Genomic DNA, 26,299 nt, shown 5'->3' on the forward strand with positions numbered 1-26,299 from the left:
TGTGTAATTAAACTCTTGAACTGTGATATAGTTAAATAAATTATTATTTTCTAAGTTTTCTAAAGTTCTTTCAAAATATTAATATCAACTACTTTAATTTGTATATCGTTCTATCCCATTTTTTATTCATCATTTTCATTTTGCCGCCGCTTCAAGGTCATTACATAAAAACAATGTTCTTCAGAAATGTTTCATCCTTTGAATAATTTTATGTCTTATGATAAATTATCTAATCACTACAAAAGAAAAAATTGTCTTCTCTGTCGCTCAAATTCCTAAACCAAAAACATACAATCATGTTATCAAGCATGAATGTTGTCGACAAGCTATGGATAAAGAGATTGTTGCATTGGAATAAAACTAAACTTGGATTATAATTGATCTTTCTTATGGAAAGAAACCAATTAATTGTGAATGGACATACGGATATACGAAGTCAAATTAAAAGCTCATGGAAGCATTGAAAGATATAAACCTTGCCCAATTGCTAAGGAATACACAGAAAAGGAAGGACTAGATCATTTTAAAACATTCTCTCTTGCTGTTAAACTCATCTATGAGATTTATTCTTGCTCTAGTTGCTACTCATGACTAGCATTTACATCAACTACATATAATTTTTTTTTTAACATGCAAAATTATAGGAGTTCAATATAGCCATTCCACCTAGCTTTCGATCCTTAAAGCCTAACTATTTAAACTACAAAAATTCCTTTAGGACTTAAACATCTCACTTTAAATTTTTTTTAATTATTCAAATAAACCATCTCGCTTTAAAATTTTATCTAATAAATAGCGAATGGCAGTTTCCAAATTTCCAGAAAAGAAATTATCACAGTAAAGGCTTTGCATTGCTAGAGGTGACCCGAAGCGTTTGAATATGTAGTTTAAGTCGTTGACCAAAAAAAAATACTTAATTCAATAAAATTTATTTTATATATTTAATAATAAAATTTATTAAAATAAGCTAAAATTTTGTTTTAAAAGTCAATTTATTTTCATAAACTCAATAAAGTCCATAAAAATTCTTTCAAATGCTCCAAGTCATCATTCATTGAACGGATAAAATATCAACTTCAAGAATTCAGATCAAGACTGGTGCAAATTTGGTTCTGAAACAGTGAAATCTAAACGGATAAAAAGTCACTCCTTTTTTTATTATCAATCAATTGGGCATCGATTATACAAATTTAAAGAAATATTGGGAGCAATCCAAAATATCATATTGTGGGTGAAATAAACCAGCCAATTGAATTTCAAATGAATCTATTACAACAGTATATTACAAGTAGTATCTGACCTGCTGAATCTCGCAGACTTCTCTAATCATCACAATTTCTGTTGATGCTTTTTGCTCTCTATAATCCTTTCTTTCCAACGGCATGGCATGTATCCAAAATTCAGCAAAATCTAACAGTTTTACAATCTAACAAAATCAGTCATCTAAAAACAAATGCAGGAAATATGAAATATTAGTTATTAGCAATTAGCACATATGCCCTCACGTTAATGTTCTCTCTGAGTCAATCTGGATTGCATGTAAGTCCTCTTCAAAATTCAGGGTATTTGCTGCAGTTAAAAGCATGTCCATTCCTCCAACTTTGTCAGATTCCCTTCCTCGCTTATTGTTCCATTTCTTATCAAAAATATCATTTGGCTTTGAATCACTCTCACCAGCTTTCATCTCATATGCCTTTCTCGCCTGACGTATTGCCTGAATCCCTGCATCACATTTTCGGCAGAACCATTTCCCTTTTGGAATAGAATTTCGTTGAGGTTTCATACAGTAGATATGGTATGCATGATCACAGCCATCACAGAGTACAATCTTATCATCATCTTTATCGGTGAGGCAAACTTGGCATAAACAAGAAGGGCAATACCAACAGCGACCATATGACTTAATCTGCTTACTTGACAAACACCTTATGTGGTAGTTTTTATTGGGGCAAAAAGGGTGACCACAGACTTTTATCTTTTCACCCTCCAAATTCATTTTACAAATTTTGCAGTCAGGAGAGTTTCTCCCACCTACGGAAACCTGAACCCCATCATAAGTACAATTTGAATTCTCTTCCAATTCATTTAGTGTTTCCTCATTTGTTGGGATGCTTTCGTCACGAGCAAAGTTAAGGGTCTTCGGGACATTCAACCGTTCACACACTACACAATTCTCATGTCGAGATCCAATTCCACTAGCAGTACAATTGGAACAGAACCAGCTTTTGTGGGGTATTTCTTTCACAGCAGGCTCAATACAGGATACATGGTACATCTCCTCACATGAATCACAAACCAAACAGTCTGTCCCCTCTGCTTTGTCTCCACAATGCCTGCAAGTGCCAATTTTGTATGTAGCACATTCTTCTTTTTGCTCTGGTTTCATGTGAGATTTGGATTCATGATTACAGAACTGTTCAACATGAAAATAATTTTCATCACCGGTTAATCTCAAGCAAATTCTCATCAAATGAAGTGCATTTGGTACTAATAGAATAAGATGGAAGGAAGATCCTGTCCAGTCTAAACAGACATTGTACATCATTGATAGTTAAATAGCAAAACCTAGAAACATACTTAAGACATAGAAGGGCATTAAAAATCAAACCAGTCTACTCCTGCCCGATTACAACAAATTCCTATACCTGAGGAAACATTAACTACACTACTCATATCTTTCTGAACCAGAAGAAAACAATGTTTTAAAGGTAAGGGAAAAACTCAATACATAGTTACATACATGATAAACTCTGTTCATACACCACAACCCATTGTTCATGCATTCAGTGTTTCAACAGAAAATCATGCGAAACAAGAAGACAAGAAATTTATGGTCTCTGATCATGCAAAATAATGCAACAGAAGAGGAATTCTCTAATCTATGATATAGCTGAACCAAAACTACACAAAGAAGATAGAAGGAAATTTGGTCCCAGATCTTATGCTTTTGAGTAGAGATGACTAGTAATCAAGTATCAACATCATGTATCTCAGTCACATAATTGATAACATTAATCTCTATCAGATAGCTAGATGATGCAAAGAAAAAAAGGGGTTGTAACTTTTTTCTTTTTATTCTTAATGATTAATGAGGCCTGAAACCAAAAGTGGGAGGCAGAGAAAGCCAAAGTTGAGGATAGCAGCCTCAGTGAGATTTGAAGCCAGTATTATGTAGGTTCCCATTGAGATTTGCTGCCAATTGAGTTAGAACTCTTTGGGGTTTTCTTAATTTTTTCATGCTTTGTTTGTAAAACTGAAACAGTTATTCTTCTTTATACTATATCTTGCAATATTAAACTGCAACTTGTAATATTCCGATAAAAACCAATATTATCTCCTATAGAAGTTGCAAAGAGTGGATGTGGTGTGCGAGGACTAGGAATCCAGGAAAATTTTTTATCTATGTAGATCAAAGCAGCTTTAACCCCGATGCTAAAGAAAATTTATTTAATCAGATTTGTTAAACTTTATTTCTATATGTTGATGATCAGCACATGAAATATTAGAAGATTTTGATTACAAAAGACAAGCAAAAACAAGCAAGAAGAGAATAAAATTCAGAAGCAAAGAAAAAAGTATGGAACTCAGCGCTTTGGCAAAGAATTACAAGGATTTTGTTTACCTGCTCGCAGAAGGAAGCTTTTGACATGTTGGAGAGGCTCTTAGCTATAGCAACAATCTGATTTCCCGTATTTTGAAGCTTTCTCCAAACCTAAAAATATCAATAAGGTTAAATCATATAAGAACCAGAAACAAAATTCTCCTTTCTTACACTCAGGCTAGAAATTAACAAGCACACTCTAAGAATTACCCTCAAATGACACTGAACATTATGGACGGTTCTGATTTGACAATGAAGATCATGGACAATTCTGATGCAATCAAGTTAACATGAGTTACTGTAATTTATTCAGTTTAGGAAATATTGTATCAGAACATTTTTAGGATCCTATTTTTTCCTTAATTAGCTGGGTTTGTCTACTCTCATTTATTAGCTCTGTATGGTCAGAATATCCAATTCTGGTGTACCAGATCTGGACCAAGAAATGACAAATGGGTCTCCTCACCACCTCTATTGTACTGTTTAGTGTTATACATTTTATCAATATAGCGTCAGTGCCCACACTCATGCATGGGAATAGAAAGCAAAATGTTCTTCAAATAAAAATAGCAACCATGTTTCACATGAAATTAACAATAATGTCAATAGGTGGGAAAGTTTTCCACCAAAACGCAACACATGGAGGGGTCTATGACAGATTTATCATATATTAGGATTAGGATTACAATAGAGAGCAGCAAATTCAGCCATCTGATCTTTAAGGTATCAAAGCACTCTCAAATACAAAAGAAAGCCTAAATTCCTGCCAAGGCTTCCTACTGCAGCAGCAGCTCCAACTTCACCTCTTCAACAGGAGCAATGTCTCTCAATCCAATATGAAATCTCACTGTTTCAGACATGCCCATCACTAGGCACAAACTCAACGGCAAATATTAGCTCATTTAATCTCAATTTGTTCTCATGTTCATCAGCAGTAAAGGCAAGGATTATTACCTTACCAGCACCACTGATCCTCCTTCCAAGTCTGATCCAAATCCGACTTGGAACTCGTACATAGATTTACCATCACCATGAACTTGAAAATAGGTCAAAACTTTAAGTTCTATTCAACTGCAAAGGAAATCTAGGATAACATCAAGCAAACCTACTCAACAAGAGGAGTACTTATGAACCTTCTGAGATAAATGTATCCTTCACAACCTCCAGCAAGGTGAAACCTCTTTAACTGAGTAATATGTTTCTTTCTATGATGCACAGATATTTCAAAATTAGCAACATACCCATATTGTACCTATACCGGAACCTCGATACTCGGTATTGGCACTAATGTGATACATTCGAAATTTCCAGTTGGAACTGCCAAGATAATAAACAAATATATAACAATCATGGAGGAGAGAATCTAAGGTGTTGGTTAAGAATTTGAAAGAAAGGATTAATGCTAAACTTGAGTTATGGAAAGGCTTTACAATCTAAGTTTTTAGTAGTTTACTTAAGTAGAAATAAGACAGAGTATATACATTGTAAGTTTAGCAAAAAAACGAAATAACGATAATATGTTGAAAGTTAAAATTGGATATGATATTATACTACAAGTTTCCAGATTTAAGTACTTGAAATCAATTATATAAAATGATAAAAAAATTAATGCAGATGTTATTCAAAATACAAGTTAGGTAATTAAAGTGGAGAAAGACATCAAGAGTAATTTGTTATTATAAAGTACTAATAAAGTTGAAAGGAAAGTTTTATTATTGTATTGCAATACAATCACTTATCTTATATAATAGTGAATGTTGGGCTTCAAAGAAAAAACACAAGAAGTAGGAGTGGAAGAAATGAGAATATTAAGGCAAATGAATGGACACATGAAAAATAACAAGATCCCAAATGATAGCATACGAGAGAATATTAAAGTAACACCTATAATGAAAAATATAACTAAAAATCGTCTAATGTAGTTTGGTCATGTGCAGAGAAGATCTTTAAAAGTACTAATAAGGATAGTGAATTGGATAATTTTTAATTTGGTATAAAGGAGGTGAGAGACTCAAAAGAACCTTAGACGAAGTTATTAAAAAAGACATTTAGATTAACCAGATTTCTTAAAATTTAGTTTTTGACTAAACTCAATGACATTGGTCATCCATGTAGCCGACCTCACCTAGTGAGATAGGCTTATTTGTTTTTTTCCTGTGACATTTTTGGTTTCTCACATCATTTTCCAACCATTTACTAGTTAATATTAACTATTCTGGTGAACCTGTGACTTGTAAAACAATGACTTATCCACTCAGCCATAGGGAATAGCATCAAGAACCAGTTCCACCTCTATATTGGTTCCCTTGATGTTGTTACTAATGTGTACCGAGTTTTCAAATTTTCTCTGACCTTTGATCATTAATTATGAATATATAATTGAAATTCTTTTAAAACTTTGTATACATGTAATAATGCTAAAAATTGGACAAGGTATCGGAAGGCAAGAAATAAGACAAGAAAAGCAGTGAGTGAAGCACGTTCTAAGTCTTTTAAGGGTTCTTTCAAGATAAAGAATGGGAAAAGGAGGATTTATAAACTTGCTAAAAGTAGAGAAAGAAAATCTAGAAATTTAGACCAAGTTAGATGTATTAAAGATGAAAGAAAAGTTTTGGTTTCAGATCAAGATATCAAAAACCAATGTGAGAAAAATTTCTATAAACTTAACAAGGGACAATGAGCAAGTAAAAATTTAACAGGATTAGAAGTGCAAGCGAATGAGCCAAATTTGGCATATTACCGTAGGATTCAAATTGAAGAAGTAAAAGAAGCTCTTAAGAGAATGGAGAATGATAAAGTGGTTGGCCCTAATAATAACTCTCTAGAAGTTTGGAAAAGTTTGGAAAAACAAGGACTAGAGTGACTCACTAAGCTTTTTAATAAGATTTTGAAATCTAAGAATATGTCAAATGAATGGAAGAAGAGCACTTTGGCTCTTATAGAGGGATTAAACTAATGAATCACACTATGAAGTTGTAGTAAAAAGTGATTGAACATAAAACATGAGAAGAAACGGAAATTGCAGAAAATTAATTTGGTTTTATGTCAGAAAAGTCTACAACAGAAGCTATATATCTTTTACGAAAGATGATGAAAAAATATCTCTACAAAGAAAAATACTTACACATGATTTTTATTTACTTGAAAAAGACATTTGATCAGATACCAAGAGAAGTGTTATGGAAGGCTTTAGAAAAGAAAAGAGTCAGTGTAAGATATATTTGGGCCATAAAAGACATGTACGAGAGAGTAACTACATGTGTGAGAACTTTTGGAAGCATATCTAAAGACTTTCCAATTAGAATAGGTTTACATCAAGGCTCAGCTTTGAGCCCCTACTAGTTTAATATTGTTTTAGATATACTTACAAATGACATACAAAATATTATCCCTTGATGCATGCTACTTGAAGATGATATAGTATCAGTCCAATATTTGAAAAGAGGTTAATGTTTAACTTGAATTATGAAGAAAGACTTTAGAATCTAGGAATTTTTGCTTGAGTAGAAATAAGACAGTACATGAATGGTAGGTTTAGCAAAAAACAAGATGAGAATCATGCATTGAAAATTAAACTTGGAGATGATACTATACCACAAGTTTAAATCAATTATACAAAATGATAGAAAAAGTAATGAAGATGTTAGTCACAAAATACAAGTTGGGAGGTTAAAATGGAGAAAGACATCATGAGTTATTTGTAACTATAAAGTACCTATCAAGCTGAAAGGAAAGTTTGATAGTACTGCAATACGATCAGTTATCCTATATGGTAGTGAATTTTAAGCCTTAAAAAAACATGACAAAAAAGTGGAAGTGACAAAAATAATAATGTTAAGATAAATGAATAGACACACAAAAAAAGACATGATACAATATGATAGTATACAAGAGAATATTGGAATAACACTTGTTAGAAAAGATGACTGGTGGTTTGGTCTTGTGCAGAGAAGACCTTTGGTGACGGCAGTAAGCAGAGTGGATTGCATGACTTAAAGTCCAGTAAAGAGGGGTCAAGAAAGACCTAAAAGAACCTTGGATGAAGTTATTTAAAGAGAGCTTTTGATTAACCAGATTTTTGAAAATTTGAGTTCTGAACAAGTTCAATGACGTCATGTGATCCATGTAGCCGACATCACCTAGTGAGATAAGGCTTAATTATTGTTGCATTGCAAATCAGGTCCCTACACAAACCAAGCATCTAATAAATACTTCTTAATGGTTTCACCTATAGTTTTTCTTGCACTCCCTCGACCTAAAGCTACCTTTGATATGATCTAGTCTCCTAATTAGGGCTTTTACTCGTTTTTACACATTCCTACCTAAGCCAGAATTTTACTATATTTTTCCTACGATATCCTAACCCAACTTATGCTCTTAGTTAACTCATTCCTAATTTCAATATGTCACAGATCCACATATGATTATTGCATGATGTGTGAGGAAATATGGAAACAAGGAGAAGCCAAAAACAATCCATGGTAGCATGCAGTAGCAGCACTGAGGCTGATTTCCAAAAACATCGGCAAATGGCATAAGTGAGGGAGTGGCTGAAAATGTTTAATGAGTTGATGCTCACAAATGAAGGATCAATAAAGTCATCCCATGACAATCCAATAATAATCAGCACTGTAAAGAATTCAGTTTATCACCACAAAACCAAGTATGTAGAGATCGATAGAATCTTCATTAGGGGGAAGATTGAAGAAGAAATCTGTTAGGATCTAATTGCAATGCATGGAACTTGAGTCCCCCATTGAAAGTATAGAATTCTAATGTGGGGTTTATATGGCCATGAACTTTCCAACTAAGATGGCTAGCTTTTTGCAATATGCTTCTCCCAAGATTCTTATCAAAATCATCAACAATAACTACAATCCTCAAACCGTCAAATTGCTGATATATTCACAGAGTCTTTGCTGGCTATCACCTACAAAACTTAAGTTCCAAGCTGGGATTGCTTGAGAGATGTGAAGATTATGAACAATTCTGATTAGGACAAGTTAATAGGAAATATTATAATTAATTCCTGTATCAGATAATAATTTTTTAATTATAATATCTTTCTTATTTAGCTAGTTTTTTCTCCTCCATTAATTAGCTCTGAATACTGTATCGTCCAATTACACCCAATTCTAGTGCACCAAATCTGGGCCAAGAAATTCTGAGTGCCTGTTCTAATCAGCTTTATATATTTTGTATCATTAAGTTTCAATAAAGAACAGTGAATTCAATCATCGAATTCTTTAGATACATTTGTACCATATATGATTTATTCCTTGAAGCAAGACATGAGAACATAACCAGGTCAACTCAACAGTTTGTGTAAATAACAAGCATTTTACCAGACTTAGTTTGAAGATATATAAACATAAGATGCCCAAACTTAATCAAGCATAGTCACCAAAGTAGCTTCAAAGCTCAATCATAAACAACACAGACAAAAACAACCAAGAACTGTATGAATCCAATAGAAAAGGCACCCCCAGCATAAATTCAGGTCAGTTCACTGGAATTTTATGGATCAAGCAGTATGGAAAAATATTTAGCAATCCTTAAGTTTTCAAATTTTTAATATATTGCCATTTCCTCCAGCAAATGACTAAATACTCAAATTGGTCCTGCAATTACAATCCTCACTTTTTCTTAATGAGGGAAACTTCACTTTCTGAATTTTACACTATAATTCTTTTATAACAGGAAATCTTCAAGAAGTGAATAACAACAGAGAAACTATTTCTCTGGGTTAAATAGGAGTTTTTCTTTGAAAAAAAAAAAGTTATTTAAATCAATACCAAATCTGTTTTCACTGTGTTTTTATAGATAAAAAAATAAACATGTTTAGTATCCAATGAAAGAATCTTTCAAGGAATCAAACTTAAACATTGGATGCAAAAAGTATTCATGATTGTTCATTTAGTATTCATGAACAATGTTATCAAAATCGCGATCAAGATTATATAAGATCACACGATCTTCTTGCAATGTTGTGATTGCATGTGGGATCACAAGCTGTTGACATGGTTAGTTAGAATCGGGAGTTGAATTGTAAAATCACACGATTTTACAATTTTGGAAGACAGAACGATTCAAACTGCAGCAAAAATGTTCCCAATTGAAATCAGGATTTAAATAGTAAAATTGGTAAAATCAGGATTTCACACGGATTTCATGAAATCCCAGGTTTGGATCCGGATCTCAGCCCAGTTTGTTCATAAACCTGATGGATATGGCCCAATTTTGAATGACCCCACTTATATTTTTGCTCAAACCTAAGTTTCGACCTCCTAAACTTAGTTATGCCATCTTTGTTTCTTTCTTCCTTGAACCCTAGACGATATTAGTGAGCGACAATGTGCAATCTGGTTTGCAGCCAACCGTGACTGTGTCTCCTTCACGATCATTTCGTGATTTCCTCTGCTCCAATCTTGCTCTGTTCTGCTCTTTGGTTTTCTTCTGATCTTGCTCTGCTGGTCTTATCTTGTTCAAGTTTAAAAGGGTTCAAACACGGGTTTTGGTGAAAGCTCAGATGGTGGCGGTTGTGGGTCTATCCCAACTGCAACTAATAACTCCATTGCCGCTGGCTCTTCAAGTTTATTAAGTGCATAATATGAATTTATATGTATGTATAAATGATTTTGTAAAATCTTACAATTCGATTTACAATTTTTACTCCCCTTTACAATTTGAAGTAAAATCCCAATTTTAACTACCTAAAGCTGTCAGGATTGCACTGAATAACGATCTTTCTCCCTAAAATAGTAGGATCCATGATTAGCTCTGATCTTTGTTTTTGGGTCAATAATGACCCAGTTAGAAAATTACCATTTCCATTAATTTTTGACCTGGTTTTTTGTATTAGAATCCTAGTCTCGTGCAACAACACCTTCCTGTGTTTTCTCTTCTGTTTTGGAACTTTGTTCATCTTCTCTGCATGAGTGCTTCAATCAACGAGTGGATTGCTCTCAGCGTTGGTCATTTGTGCAATGACTGGATCGCTCTCTGCAAGGGTGCTTTGTTCGATGTGTGGGTTGCTCTCTGCGTGGGTGCTTCATGCAACAACTTGGTTCGTGCTCTCTGTCTTTTCTCATGTGCTACTGTTTCAGTTTGAGTTGTGACTGCTGTGAGGTGTTCCATTTTTCTACTTTGTGTTTTGTCTTGCATCTTCCATTTGTGTTCTGTTTTGTCTACATGGCTTCCAATACCAATACTACTAGGAATGAGGTTGGTGTCAGTGGAAAAGGAAAGGAGATTCAGTCAAGTAGAGTTGTTGGTTGAACTGTTTCATTTTGTGAGTAGTGAATGCTATTGATAAAGATGATTATCCTGATTGGGGCTTGCAAAATATCATTAATGCTATTTTAATAGACTTGAAAACTTGTACTGTTGGGTTTATGGATTTATATTTTTCATGAAAAATTTATGTCATTTCTTATTCAACTAATTATTGTGTATTGGATCTTAAGTTTATGAATTTTAAGTTATGTTTAGTTAAATTATGTTATTTAGAGGTTAGTTTCTCTATCTATGTTATTCTCTATACTTGTATATATGTTTAAGTATAGTTTTGTATATTTAGTAGTGTTATGAATAGTTATAATAGAGTTATTAGGATTAGGTTTATGTAGTATCATAATAACGGGTTTGGCCCATTAGGGTTACATATGTATCCTTATAAATATAAGGGTCTCTACACATTGTAGAGTACCTATCTAATTCCAGCACACTAATCTCTCTCTCTCTCTCTCTCTTAATTCTACAAGTAGGATCCTACAATCTTTTACCCCGTCTCAATCCTATGTAGGATCTCGATTTTGACAACATTGTTAATGAATTACTATATCTAAAAAAAGAACAAGATTTTCAACAAAAAGAAAAGAAAAAGAGAAAGACAAAACAAAGATTTCGTAAACAGTTATAACACATCATCATCACGATACTTGGGTAAACCACATATCCAGATATCTAAATGTTTCAAACTTTCTTAAGCAAAATCATATAGCCATGTAAAAATTGTTCATAGAGAAGCTATTATTATAAATTACCTGTTGAATATCTGATAAGAAAAGTGTAGGTGATTGTTCATAAGCTCGCCCCTTCATCCTTGAGTTTATCACACTAAAGTCAAATACACTTTCAGTTTTCATTCCTTGGAAATTTTCATGTAGCAATTTACATGACGAATTGAACTTCTCAGAGGCTAAGATATTGCAAAGCACACGCTGACACCTGTCAGTTGCACCACAGCCATCTGACATTCTAGAAAATCCATTATGCATAACATTTGCATGTCCATTAGCTTCACTCTGTAATCTATGAGACATACACTCAAATTGCGAAGAGCATTCTTGACCATCTTTGTCAGCTTTATAAGGTTCCTGCAGAAATATAAGATTGAAAAAATGGAAGAAAATATGCGAATTAGGACCAATCATGTAAGCAGGATATGTGTAGTTTGAACTGTACAACCAACCATAACTATAGTGGCACAATTAGTTTTAGGATGACTCATTCACTTATTCATCACTCCAAGCCACAGATATCCGTGTCTAATGAACGATGTAAATGCTATAGTACAACATAACCACATTACATTTACAGCCCAATTTTATCTCTTCCCATCAGTCAAATACTAGTATCTATAAACAAAAATAATGAAATTCAAGTAAAGTAAATGGGCAGACCAAATTGACCCCCACCAGCTGGACTAACATGAAATAAAAGGAATTATTTATCATGTCCAATTACAAAAAGGAAAACAATTTTTTCCCTAACTTCCCACCCCATCCATCACCATCACCCAAAAGAAACCCTAATTCTACTCAACAAAAATTACAAGTTTCTACTAAAAATAAGCAACGAGTTCTTTCCTCTCAACCCATCCCTCAAAGTAAATGCCCTAAAACAAAGTATTGGTATCATCTTCTCCTTAACCTTGAATGATATATTACCATTATTAATACAGTTTTCTTAAAACATCATCCAGGGCTAATTATAAACATTGAAAAGTAGTAAGTTGCTGTTGAAAAAGAAAACATTTATTACACTTTTGCATCTCAATGTAATAAATACTTTCTTTCCCAATAAAAATGTCAGTTTTAGTTGCTTAAAATCAACCATAAGGATACGTTAACATTTGTCATATTAATAAAATCATAGAGAATCACAGCATTCTTGCATAAATCAAGCAAATTAACCCCCTCCTACAACTAAAGTTCAATAGGATCTAGCTCTGCACAGTAAATCCAAGGCCCCGTGTATTTTTGTTTGACCAATATCCAACATTGTGAAAATACAGCACATACGTGGCAATTCAGCCATTAAATCATTTATGTACATAATAAATCTCCATCCAACAATGTAAATACTACAACAGGAGGATTTGGTCTAAGTACAATAGCAATACTATACAAGAACTTTGTAAATTAGTCCTCACATGTCATCGAAATTTTAATGCACAATCCACAACCAATACATTTAAATACATCCATTACCTAGGGTCTGAACTCTGAGTTCACTGCTCAAAGTTGCAGCTTAACTCCATTTCGCACATAATAATTCTTAAAAGGCATAGCTGCTCATAAGCATAGTATTAACAAAAAGAAGAAAAAGAATATTCAGATTGTATCATGTGTGGACATTCTCCTCACATTTTGTCCTTAAATTCACAAATTTAATCAGCAGTAACCTACCAAAATATGAACCAAATGCAACTCAAGGTGGGATTTGTCAGCTTATTCTTACAAACATTTGGTATACTTACTGAATTTAGATTTTGTGTGCGACTAAAGCATATATAAATTAATAGTACGAAATAACTATCAACGCATTTGGTATCATAGTAGTCAATAGCGGCCATAGCAGCCGCTATCGCGGAGTGGCAGGTTGCTGCTATGAGGAGCTTGTAGCATCGCATTCAATGAAGCAGCCATTGCGCCGCGAATAGCAGCCAAATCGTAGGAGAATCGCAGCCATAGCAGCCACTATTTCATCCCTGGCCAAAGACTTTGCCCTCCCTTTCTTAACGTTGAATGACTTTAAATGAGGATAATCTTGGAATTTTCCCCTGTATTTACATTTTTTATATCTTCTTCTTCCTCGTGAGCCTTAAGTTTTCATTTTTATCTCTCAGTTCTCTCTGGTTCATTCTTCCCCATCTTTGCTCTCTGCGACATTCTCTTGCTTCTTGTGTCCTTCATCTCTAGCGAGGCTTCTAGCGTGACAAAGTTGTTCTCCAGTTATCTCCTTCATCTCCAGCAAAGCTTTTGACGCATTACTCAGCCGCTATTCCAGTCGTCTTCATCTCTGGTTGTTTTCTTCAACCCCAACAAAACTTCCAACGTGACCCAGACATTGCCAGTCATCTTCTTCATCTCTGACAAAACTTTTGAAAAACCTACACATTTCGTAGAGACTGACCAATTCTCTGTTTTCTTATTTCCTTATCTGTTGTTTATTTCTTTCTCTGTATTTATTTTCCTGTTCTGTTTTGGATATTAATTTTATATAAGATATAATACTTAGAACTTCAGAATAGCAGTCATCCTGCTATCTGCTATGCCACTATAGTGTTTTTGGGGTGGCCACTCCACGCAGCTATCTGGGATTGACTACTATGTTTGGTATATCTTCCACTATAACATTAGCATTCTGTTAGATCCCAGAATCAAGATTTGGATCAAATTCTGGACTGAGCAGAGAATAAACCCAAAACATGGCTTGTTTACTCTAGGAGAAATAAGAAATACCAGGCCAGAATTAACGATAGAGTGTTATATGGCAGGGCAGTAATGCAACACTTATTTGAGTAATTAGGCAGTTATGTAACAGTTATTGGTGCTGCAGCAAATATTTAATTGTAATAGGGAAGTTATGTAAAAGTTATTTAATGGTATGATCTGTAGTTATAGGAATGGGTATGGGCAGTTTTCTACTGTACAGTGGAATGTGTGTTTGTGTACTGTCTGCATGAAATTTAATTAAGTTCAGTTTTAAAACCCTATCACATTCTGATATATGTTTCCTTCTATGTATCACTCAGCTTAATAAATCTTCTACAAATACTCACTATCATGGATTTACAGTGTGTTTGTTGCACTGAAATAGGAAAGGCTGAAATTGGTAGGGATGAAATTGTGTCCGTTTTGGTCATTTACTACGTCTGGTTTGAGTGAAAACTGGAACTTATAGATGAAAAGCCTTTATTTCAGTGAGTCCCAAGTTGAAACATTTCCGTCCAATGCAGGCATGAACTTCAGCTGTTTAGGTGAAGTAATTTTTTTCATGTTTCATTTTATTGTTTAAAAAATAAAAATTGTTATTTTATAACCAAATTATATATATATATATATATATATATATATATATGTATATATATATATATATATATATATATATAAAGAGAGAGAGAGAGAGAAAATATATAATAAAAATTTCAGATTTTTTAAGTTAAATTTTTTTTTTAATTATTATGGAAATTATTTTTTATATCATTTATTTACTTCCTTTTTACTCTCTTTTCCACTCATCCAAACAAATGGAAGCAAATTTTTCCACTTCATTTCTTCTTTTCTATCCATCCAAACGATACATCAATTTACTTTATTTCCTTTCAATTTACATCCCTCCTATGTCTTTCTATTAAGATGTTTTACATTAGATAGGAATAAAGCTAGAATACTCCTTATAAGATTGTGTAGTCCTCCTACAAGCTAGCTTTTGGGAGTTAGTCCCAAATTCCTTACCATGGTATCAAAGGCAATCCAATCTTATTAGGCTACCCGCAGATGTCCAGTCCTACAAACTTTACGCACTAGATGTCTAGCCCTAGGCATGAGAGGGGTGTGTTAAGAAGTCCCACATTAGTTAAGAACAATGTTATTAAACAGCAGGTTTGGCGGCGCCATGGTGGTTTGCGGTGGCGGATTTCAACCCTGCCATTACACCGCCTCCGTTAAATGGCGGTTTCGCATGGCGGCGCCAGGGCGGCCATTACGCCCATGGCGGTAACGGAGGCCATGGCGAAAATTTGTGAAAAATGGCGATTTTCATTATTTGGGCCCAAACCCGACCCGTCTAAGGCTCACTCGTCCAAGGCTGACCTGCGCATAACTAAGGTATGTCTCACTTCTCCTTCACTCAAACCCTTCTCCCTCATCTCTCATCTCCGATTTCTCTGATCGTCTCCTATTTCTCTGCTCGTCTCCCATCTCCGCTCAATCGTCCCTCTCTCAAACATCATCTTTTTTTTTTTTCTTCTCCGATCTGTCTTCTCCGAAGTAGATCTACCCTCATTTCTCCGCTCCGCTCTGTTCTGTTCACCGGCGCGACATCTCCATCTCCGGCGACCTGAACTTCCATTTCCAGCGACCAGAACCTCCATTTCCGGCGACCTGAACCTCCATCTCCGGCGACCCTTTTTTTCCGGTAGCCATCTTTTTTTGTTTTTCCCTCTCTCTTGCAGTTTTTTTTTATTTCTTCATTTTTGTTTTTCTCATTCCATGGTTCAATTTTTCCTTCATCCACCTTTCTGTTTTTTCTCTGTTTATCCTCAAAAAAGCCCATTATCTTTATTTCAGCTTCTCTTAACATGGCTCAACAAGAATCTTCATCATCAAGAGTTTCTAATCGATCCGACCCAGGATGGAAATACGCTCATTCGTTGAAAGAGAGTGATACAAACAACACTGTATGTAACTTTTGTGGAAAAGTTATGAGTGTTGGAATCACTAGAGTGAAACAACATTTGATTGGATAGAAAGGTAATGTGAGAGCTTGTCCCAAGTGTCCTGAAGAAGTTAGAAAAGAGATTGAGGCATATTAAAAGGATAAAAAGAGTCAAAACAACTTTAAAATGCCAAATGTGAGAAGCTTTGAAAGTATAAGCTATGATGAAAGTGAGGATGAGGAGGATACCCAAGCACATACTATTGCCATGGGTAATTAGAAAGGGCCAATGGATTTGTTTTGTAGAAAGCCAGAAAATGCAATTGAGAAAAGGAAAAAGTTAAAATTGAGACAAGCAAATATAAGAGAAGTTTGTGACAAAGAAGCCAAAGCAAGGGTCCATCAATACATAGCTCGATTTTGGTATCAAACTGGCCTTTCCTTTAACCTCATTAAAATGAAGAGCTTTCAAGAAATGCTTACAGCTGTTGGTGCTTTCGGTCCAAATTTACCAGCTCCAAGTTATTATGATATTCAAGTTCTACTTCTACAGAAAGAGCTAGAATATACCGACTCCCTCATGAAAGATCATAAGGAGCAATGGAGCAAACATGGCTGTTCTATCATGTCAGATGCATGGACTGATCGAAAGCAAAGATGCTTGATTAATTTTTTAGTCAACTCTTCTGCTGATACTATGTTTGTGAGGTCTATTGATGGATCTAATTTTGTGAAGACCGGTGAAAAATTATTTGAGATGCTTGATGCTCTTGTGGAAGAGATTGGAGAAGATAAAGTTGTGCAAGTGATAACGGATAATAGAAGCAATTATGTCTTGACTAGTAAGATGTTGGAAGCAAAAAGACAACATCTTTATTGGACTCCTTGTGCAGCTCATTGCATAGATCTTATGCTTCAAGATATTGGAAAGCTTCCTTTGAGAAAGAAGACAATTCAAAGGGGAATATTGGTTGTTAGCTTTATTTACAGTCATTCAAGTACCTTGAGTTTGTTGAGAAATTTTACAAACAAGAGGGAATTGGTAAGACATGCAGTTACTCGATTTGCAACTTCTTTTTTATCATTAGAAAGGCTTCACCAAAAAAAAGCAAATCTTAGAAAGATGTTTACTTCTGAGGAATGGTGCAAAAAACAAGTTATCAAATTGAAGCTAAAAGGAAGCAAGCAACCAAAATTCTATTAAATCCTGTATTTTGGAATAATGTGGTGTACACTTTGAAAATCATGGCTCTTTTTGTCCGGGTGTTACATTTGGTTGACGGGGAAAGAAGACCAGCCATGGGGTATATTTATGAAGCAATGGAGAAAAATAAAGAAACTATTATGAAGTCATTCAAAAATAATGAAAGTAAATACAAAGATGTGTTTGCAATCATTGATAACAGATGGACTTGTCAGTATTTTAAATCCAGAATTTTACTGACAACCCTCAAATTGAATTTGATTTGGATGTTACAAATGGGTTGTATGATTGTATCAAGAGGTTGGTGCCAAGTCGGGATGTCCAACAAAGCATATTACTTGAATTACCAATTTATAAGAGCAGTGGTGGTCTCTTTCGGTCCGACTTTGCAAAATCACAAAGAAAAAGCATGGCTCCTGGTAATTCATCAAATTCTTCAATATTTTAATTTTAAGGTTATACTTCATCTTTAGAGTTATAATTTATCCTTCATTTTATAGCTCAATGGTAGAGAATGTATGGACATTCATCTCCACATTTGCAGCAACTAGCTACCAAAATTTTGAGCTTGACATGTAGTGCATCCGGATGTGAACGCAACTGAAGTGTTTTTGAGCAAGTAATTTCCTATCTCTCAAGCCTACTACTTTCTTTTAAAAATTAGAAATAAACTAATTAATATTCTTATAATTAAACTCACGTTGCAGATTCATTCAAAGAAGAGAAATAGGCTTGATCACAAAAAATTACATGACTTGATTTATGTGAAATACAACCAACAACGTAAAGAATGTTACAATCTTAAAGATGTAATTGATCCAATTACACTCAATGATATTGATGAGTGTAATGCGTGGTTGGTTGAAAAAATGGATGATGATGCTCTAGATGAGGATGCTGGAAATGACTTAGTTTTTTATGGTGATATCACTTTAAATTGGGCAACTGTTTATGAAGCTTTTGGAATTAGAGAGCCTACAACATATACTAGGCGTCATTCTAAGAAAAGAAAGAGTCCATCAAGTGATATCACTATCAAAGCTGCAAAAGTTTCCAAGATCAAGACATGTTCAACAGCAAAAGGAAAAGAAAAAATGGTTCTTGAAGATGATGATGAAGAATTAGAAGATGAAGAGATGTTGGAAGAAACAGAAGATGAATTAGAATTTAATCTTCCACAATCTAAAGGAGAAGAGGAAGAGGGATATGCCTTGGTAGATGAGAAAGAGGATGATTATGTTGGAGTTGAAGAAGAGGACTAAATTGATAATCTTTATTTTTATTGTTAACTTGACATTTGATAATTGTATATTTTGTATTGAATTATACTTTAGATTGGAAGTTATGTTACATAGATTTTGAGTTAATTATTTTCTGTGACCTATAGTATTTTTTATATATTTTATTATATCCGCCATAACCCGCCATGCGGCCGCCATAACTTTATGGCAGTTTTTTGAGTTTCCGCCATGAGTTGCCATCTGCCATTGATAACATTGGTTAAGAATAGAGTTAGAATACTCCTTATAAGGGCTTGTGTAAACCATCTTAACAAGAAGCCTCACAGGGTGTGTTAAGCTAGCTTTTGGAAGTGAGTTAGGCCCAAGTTTCTTAACACTTTTATTCTTATTTCTTTCCTTTCTATTTCAGTTTCCATCTTAACAAAGCATTAGAAACCACTGTAAGCAACCAGACACAAGAAACCTCATATCATAGGTTAGAACAAATGTCTTAAAATGCAGTGCTAAAACACCAACCACTCCACTCCATCCGAATATAGCCAGAGAGTAAAAACAGCCATGAATAACCAATGAATGATAATTTCTCCCCACAGTCAACATTTTTTGCTCAGTATGACTAAAACAGCAATAAATAATTACAAGCGCACCCCAATCTGTATAAATTAGGCATATGCATTAATATCAACACTTTTTTGTAGATTATTCAAAAACTACAAGTTACAGGCACATGTGCATCTTACAAGCTGATTTACCTCTTTCCTATCCTTCATTGTGTGCCTATATAAACCTAAATTTCTAGCAGCATGCACCACTAACAATTCTACAAAAATGTCATACATAACACATTAAACAACTTACGCAAAGTGACAAGTCGCAATAGACTATAGAGAAGCATCACAAGCACACATGTCATAAAAGCAGTAGAGAAAACCTGGTCTGAAAGGTGACTCACAGCTTCCACATATTCTCTGCTGTCTCCCTGGACTTTACTTTCTGAACTTGACTTTACATGCTTGCGCCTCTTATAGGTTTGAAAACATTCAATTGCACAAGTATTCCCTGCAGCAACACCAAACACATGTGCAATTGCCACTCCATTATCTACTTTTCCATTCTTCAAGCACCAGCCATCTTTACCTTCAGCAACACCATTTCCATCAGCAACACCATTTCCATCAGCAATTACGATCTCATTGTTTACTGCTTCAATTTTAGAGCCCTGAACTTCTCCACTGTCAGCAATATCATTCCCATCAGCAATTACCTCTTCAGTATTTTCAGCTTCATTCTTCAAGCCCCAAATTTCTCCATCTTCAGCAACACCATTCCCCTCAGCAATTGCCAACCCATTATTTATAATTTCATTTTTCAAGACCAAAACTTCTTCACCTTCAACAACACCATTCCCATTAGCCATCACTAACCCATTATTTATAACTTCATTCTTCAAGACCCAAACCTCTTCACCTTCAACAACACCATTTCCACCTTCAATTGCCACCTCATTATTTACAGTGTCATTCTTCAAGCCCTGAACTTCTTCACCTTCAGCAACATCATTTCCACCTTCATTTGTAAGCCCATTATTTACAGCTTCATCTTTCAAGCCCCAAACTTCTTCACCTTCAGCAACACCGTTTCCACCTTCAATTTCCATCCCATAATTTACAACTTCATCATTCAAACCCTGAACTTCTTTGCCTTCAGCAACACCATTTCCACCATCAATTGTCACCCCATTATTCACACCTTCAAAATCCAAACTCCGATCTAGTCCTAACTGATCCGCATTATCAGCATTATTAGCCCCATCCTCAGTTTCCATCAAAAGAGAACCTCAGTTTCCGAAGCCTTGCAGCACAAAATTAGGGTTTCGCAGCAAACAGATCCAAAATTTCTCAAAGACTTGTCGTTCACCAACTTCACAAAGCAAAAACGCAGAAAACCCAAAATACAGAAGTTATTAATACACTCAATGTTAAATATAGTCCACACAATGCCTACAAGAACCAAACAAACCAACAAAACGATAACTGCAACTGCAACCACTAAGGTGCATGTAGTTTGGGCACAAATAAAAAAAAAAAAAACTCAAGTGAACCAACACAAGCAATTCACCAAGACGCTTTAGAGCCACAAAATTGGTAAACACACTAAAAAATATAAGCACACTTAAAGCCTTATTATTATTCATTTTTCTTATTTGGACAATCTAAGATGTTAGTTACTGAAAAACGAGAAAGATATATAGTGAAAGGAAAATGAAGAGGACGAAGAAGGGGCTTACTTGAGATTTGAGGAAGTGGAACAAGTAATGGGAATTCAAAGGAATCTGAGGTTGTAGTGAAGTTGAGAACTTGCAGCAGAGCAGAAGAAGTTCGTATCTCTTGCGTCTCTTAACTCTTATCCTTGGAGTTTTTTTTTGAAATGGTTTCAAATACAACCGTCTCTCTTTCGCCGGTCATTTCTTTTCTCCTATTTTTCATTCTTTTTTTTTTTTTTTAATGTTAAGAGGACACGTTTGGGCTTCGAGAAAACCCATAATGAGCTTTAGCAGTTTTGTTTCGATGGAAAAAGAAATATAAAATAAAATTATACATATATATATATATATATATATATATATTAAAAATATAAAAAATTTATTTTTTATTAATATGATCAAATTTAGTTTTAATTAAAAATTATTAATTTAAATCTTCATAAATTTTAAATTTTATAAAAATAATTTGTCATATTACAATTTCGCTTTAAGTATGATTATGAAATAGACTATCTAAATGAAAAAATAGGTTAGACGGTTATTTTTAAAATAGACAAAAATCTTAACTTTGACTCACAAAAATTTAAAAAATAAAAACAATTAATCAATTAATTAAATTTATAGCCTAACTTAAAAATAATTCAAAAAATAAAAAATTATTAAAATATTATAAAATTAATAAATTTGAATAAACAGTGATTAATAGGTAACTTCTATAAGTATGTTCTATCATTTGAATTAAAATAATAATAATAGGACAAATTAAAAAAATTTAGTAGGTATAAAAATTATAATGACTCATTTTACTAAGAATAAAATGTTTGAAATGTATATTGTTCCATTACTTGTTTTAAAAATTTTAAATTTATGCAACCAAAAATGACAAAAAAAGAACTAAAGTCAAAGTTAATCTTATTTATAAAACTTTAAAATATTTATTCAAATAAAAAAGATAAAAATAAAAAGAATCTCCACCAATTTAGATGGATAATTTTTTTTAAATGATAAATTGTATATAAAAATGCTTTTATCATGAAATCTCAAGAGGTATTTCTGATTTATTTATCATTATTTCATTTATTTAAAACTCATTATTATTTGTTTAATTATTGTGTATTCATTTAAATTTAAAAATATAATTTATATTATTATTTATTCTTATTAATTTTAGAAATTTTATTTTGTTATTTCATAAATGGAATATAAACATTTTTATTATAATATTTTTCTATATATAAAATATATAATGCATTTTATATTTTATTTAGAATAATACATGTTATCTTCCATGCAGAAAATAAAAAATATAGAAATATTTTATTACATGCAGCAATTGCTTAGAATTATTTTGAAGCAAGTTTGCCAATTTTAGGATTGTTGGTTAAGTTGCCCTAATATCTACCGAAGATCCTACGGTTTTGATGGATTAGAAATTGTGCATCTACTTAAGTTAATTATTTTTTAAAAAAAATCCTTCAAAAATATATGTATAAAATTCTTTTTTAAATTAATTTTTAAAATTTATTTCATCAATTTCATAAATTAGTACAACATAAGAGTTTATTGATAAAAAAAAAGATAAAAAAAAAAGTAAAATTATTTTGTTCGTCCCTTAAGGGTAAAATTTATCTTTATCTAACTTTTTTTTTTATTCATTTTCATTCTTGAAGTATTATTTTTTTCTTACGTTAGTCCTTTCCGTTAACTTTGTTACATGATTTAACAAAGATGTCTTAAGTAGCACTGAGATGGCCTAACGTCGTTTATTTAATCTAACTTGAATTTTTTCATTTAAAAAATTATTTAAAAATAATAAGATTTGTCTAGGTAGCATTGACTCCCACTTTTCCTTCCCCTCTCCTCTTTACTCTTCCCGTAGCTCCTCTTTCTTCCTCCCATTGTTGCAGCTCTTCTTTCTTCCTCTCGTTGTTGCAACTCTTCTACCCTTTTCCCTCCAAACCCACCAGCTTTGTCTCCCATTTTTCCTTCATGCAGCCCTTCTCCTTCCTCCTCGTGTAGCTCCCTCACTCTTCCCCCCAACAACTAGCCTGCAACCCCCATTTCCCCTACAGCCCCCTCTCTTCCCCGTCCTCTTCCCACACCTCCCTCACCCTTTAGTTTATAGAATAAATTAGCAAAGTATTAATTCATATTCAATTATTAATTATAAATTTTATTTATAGAATACATTCATCATGCTCTCTCTCGGTTTAAAGTTTGCAACTTTTCACTCTATTGTTTATTGGGTTATTTCAGATTTGCATGAAACTCCAAATTTCATTACTTTTTATGTATAATTATTTAATTTTTTGTGAAATATGAATCTTCCATTATTTTGATGTTTATTTGTATTGTTGATAGCGCTTCACTTGCGGGAAGAGGAAACAGAAGTTGCGAGAAGGGTAAACAAAGTTGGTGGGTTGGAGGGAAGGGATAACAGAGCTGCAAGAAAAGAGGATAAGCTATGAAGGGAAATGAAGGCTATGGGAAGGGGAAACAAGGCTGTGGATTAGGGAGAAAAGGTGGCAAAGCTAAAAGAGAAGAGGAAAAGGGAGTTGCGAGAGGGGGAGTAGGGCTTATGGGCTGGAGATTTGGGGAGAAAAAGGTGAGAGAGCTGCGAGAAGATGAAGGAGAAGTGGGAGAGTTGCATTTTTTAATTATTTTTTAAATAAAAAAGTCCATGTATGATTAAATAAATGGTGTTAAGCCACTTCAGTGTCACATAGGACATCTCTATTAGCTTATGTAATAGAGCTAATGGAAATAATTAACTTGAAAGAAAAAAAATACTTCGAGGACAAAAATGAATAAAAAAAAAGTTACAGAATAAAGTGAATTTTATCTTAAAGTTAAGGGATGAAAAGATTAATTTTACCTAAAAAAATATTTTTAAGATAAAAATAATTATGTTATGAGACCCAAAAATATTTAACGATAATAGATTTCATATGAATATTGTTCTTTAACTGAAACCAAGATTGGAAATAGACAAAAAAAATTTATAAAACTAGACATCACTTATGTGACAATTAGTTGTTAAATTATTTTAATAATCTTGTTATAGTGGCCTATGTTACTTATAGCATGACTCTAATTAATGATTTAATGTAATGGTGGTTAAATATAAAATATAGAGTCATTGAGGGTATAATTGTAAATACAATTATAAGGAAACCCTCCCCTCTCCCTTGATATAAATTAATGAGTGGTTATCAAATGAGGGTTACAACATTCCCTATTTTTCACTTTCACGGTCTCTGAGTGAGCTAACGATAAACGTGTAAAGGAACTTTCTCTCAACCATCCGAGAGAAACTAAAAGAGGAAGGAAGAGTTGGGGAAAATACCAAGGAATCAACGACATCAAAGAGAGAGATAACATCAAAGAACAATGGATTCAGGTTAGTGCTCTTTAAACCCTTAATTGTGTGAAAACCATATATTGTGTTGTGAGAGTAATGTAATTCAAGATCTCAAAAGGGAAAAGGTAATTTCATAATAGTCATTGCATAATAGAAATTACATAATGGATTAAAGAAAATTCTAACAGTTGGTATCAAAGCTAGGTTGTGAATTTCGTTGATTCTCCATAAGAGATCGGTTCTCCATTAAAGTTTTTCCCAAATTACATGAACCCTAGGTATTTTATATAATGGATTGACATTATTTTGATGTTGAATAATTGCTTTGGATTTAATAATTGAAAACCCTAAGGTTTTGAAAGTTAGAAACATTGGATTTGAATCTATAATATGAGCAGGGCCATGTATCAATGAGCAGGGCCATGCATCAGGGAGCAGGGCCATGCATCAGGGAGCAGGGCCATGCATCAGGAAAAAGCACGGCCTTGCATAATGGAAGCACAACCTTGCATATTGTAAGCACGATCGTGCATCAATTATAAGCACGGCCATGCATCAGGAAGCACGACCATGCATCAATTATAAGCACAACCATGCATCAGGAAGCAGGGGCATCCATCAGAAATGAGCATGGCCTTACTTTATCTAAGCATGACCATGCATCAAGTAAAAGCACGACCGTGCATAGGAATTTTACGGCAGAATAAGGAATATAATTCATAAAATTTATAAATAATTTTAGAATTACATCAAAGTGAATTTTACTCACCAAAGTGATTAAATTCTCAAGTTAATTAATTCTAAATTACATTATCATAATGAGAACTTCACAATTTAGTGCTTAATTTTAAGGGTAGCTTGTTAGTCACCAAAGTGGCCTAGCTTTAAAAGTTCTTTAAGCATTTAATTGTGTGTTATAAATTGTTCAAAATTGTTTAATGCTATATGATAACATAAAGGGTGAACAATTTAGCTCATTAATTATAACGCTAGGAGATCACCCAAAGGTGGATCATTCCATCTGATTAATGACATTAAGGAGACATGTAAGCACTTCATAATATGTTTGTATATCCAAAGATGACTTGCATATTGGTTTGAGTGATTGGTTGTCAATTAAAGTTGTTTATTAGCATCATTATAGATAAATTGTGTATTTAGGCATTACCCAAAGGTAAACTTGGATGCATAATTGATGACAGTTGACTATCCGAATCCATTAAGTTTATTCAAAGCATAAGTGTTTAAGCATGTGTTAAATGGATTCAGTCTCTATGAATGCATATGGCATGAGCAATGGCGTAGTCAAGTTCAATGGGCTTAATTATGATGATTAGGCTGAACAAGTTCGATTCCAGCTAGGTGTTATGGACTTAGACCTAGCAATCATTATGGAACAAGAGCCTACAGCCATCACAGAGACCAGTACTGAAGAGGAAAGAACTCTTCGTGAGGCTTGGAAAAGGTCGAATAGGCTGAGCTTGAGCTTTCTGAAGATGACTATGGCTGAAAATGTGAAACCATCAATGCCAAAGGCTGAAAATGCTAGGGAACTTATGGCAAAGGTAAAAGAGTATGCACAATCGGACATTACTGACAAGTCCATTATAGGCACCCTGTTGACTGAGCTAACTACTAAGAAGTTTGATTGGTCACGACCCATTCATGACCATGTGACTGACATGATCAATCAAGCGGCAAAGTTGAAATCAATGGACATGGAGGTAAAGGAATTCTTTGTAGTACAGTTCATTTTAAACTCACTCCCTCCTAAGTTTGGTCAGTTCCAGGTGAATTACAACATCATTAAGGATAAATGGAACATACAGGAAATTAAGGTCATGTTGGTTCAGGAGGAAAGGAGGCTGAAGAAGGTGAAAGAACACTCCGTCCATCTCATATTTCATGAAGGGGCTAGTAGTAGCAAGGCTAAGCCAGGTAAGAAGGACAACAAGGACAAGAA

The 26,299-nt window shown here is 33.8% G+C and overlaps 1 protein-coding gene across 4 annotated transcripts; it reads right to left on the reverse strand.

Moving 5' to 3' along the window:
• Positions 1–1,129: 1,129 nt before the first annotated feature.
• On the reverse strand, positions 1,130–21,165 carry LOC113847891. Of its 4 annotated transcripts, none has more exons than XM_027477207.1 (6): positions 21,000–21,165; positions 19,644–20,632; positions 11,647–11,979; positions 3,623–3,712; positions 1,506–2,413; positions 1,130–1,410 (listed from the first exon to the last, which is right to left on the reverse strand). In XM_027477207.1, exons 2-6 carry the CDS (start codon positions 20,535–20,537, stop codon positions 1,401–1,403), a joined length of 2,235 nt encoding a protein of 744 aa, XP_027333008.1. In that variant the 5' UTR covers positions 20,538–20,632; positions 21,000–21,165; the 3' UTR covers positions 1,130–1,400. The 4 variants fall into 4 exon arrangements, with proteins under 4 accessions (XP_027333008.1, XP_027333011.1, XP_027333009.1 ...); XM_027477210.1 differs by lacking the exon at positions 21,000–21,165 and having other exon boundaries at positions 19,644–20,335; positions 20,414–20,644; XM_027477209.1 differs by having other exon boundaries at positions 1,131–1,410; positions 19,665–20,632.
• Between the last annotated feature and the right edge of the window lie 5,134 nt (positions 21,166–26,299).

The sequence above is a fragment of the Abrus precatorius genome, unplaced genomic scaffold (assembly GCF_003935025.1).
Source record: "Abrus precatorius isolate BTA unplaced genomic scaffold, Abrus_2018 Scaffold8, whole genome shotgun sequence".
Taxonomy (NCBI): domain Eukaryota; kingdom Viridiplantae; phylum Streptophyta; class Magnoliopsida; order Fabales; family Fabaceae; genus Abrus; species Abrus precatorius.

Coding starts and splice junctions, on each gene's coding strand:
- LOC113847891 (XM_027477207.1), bottom strand. CDS start 20,537: ATGGAAACTGAGGATGGGGCTAATAATGCTGATAATGCGGATCAGTTA. Junction 11,980..19,643: donor TGAGTCACCTTTCAGACCAG/GTTTTCTCTACT, acceptor ATATTTCTGCAG/GAACCTTATAAAGCTGACAA. Junction 2,414..3,622: donor AAGCTTCCTTCTGCGAGCAG/GTAAACAAAATC, acceptor CATGTTGAACAG/TTCTGTAATCATGAATCCAA.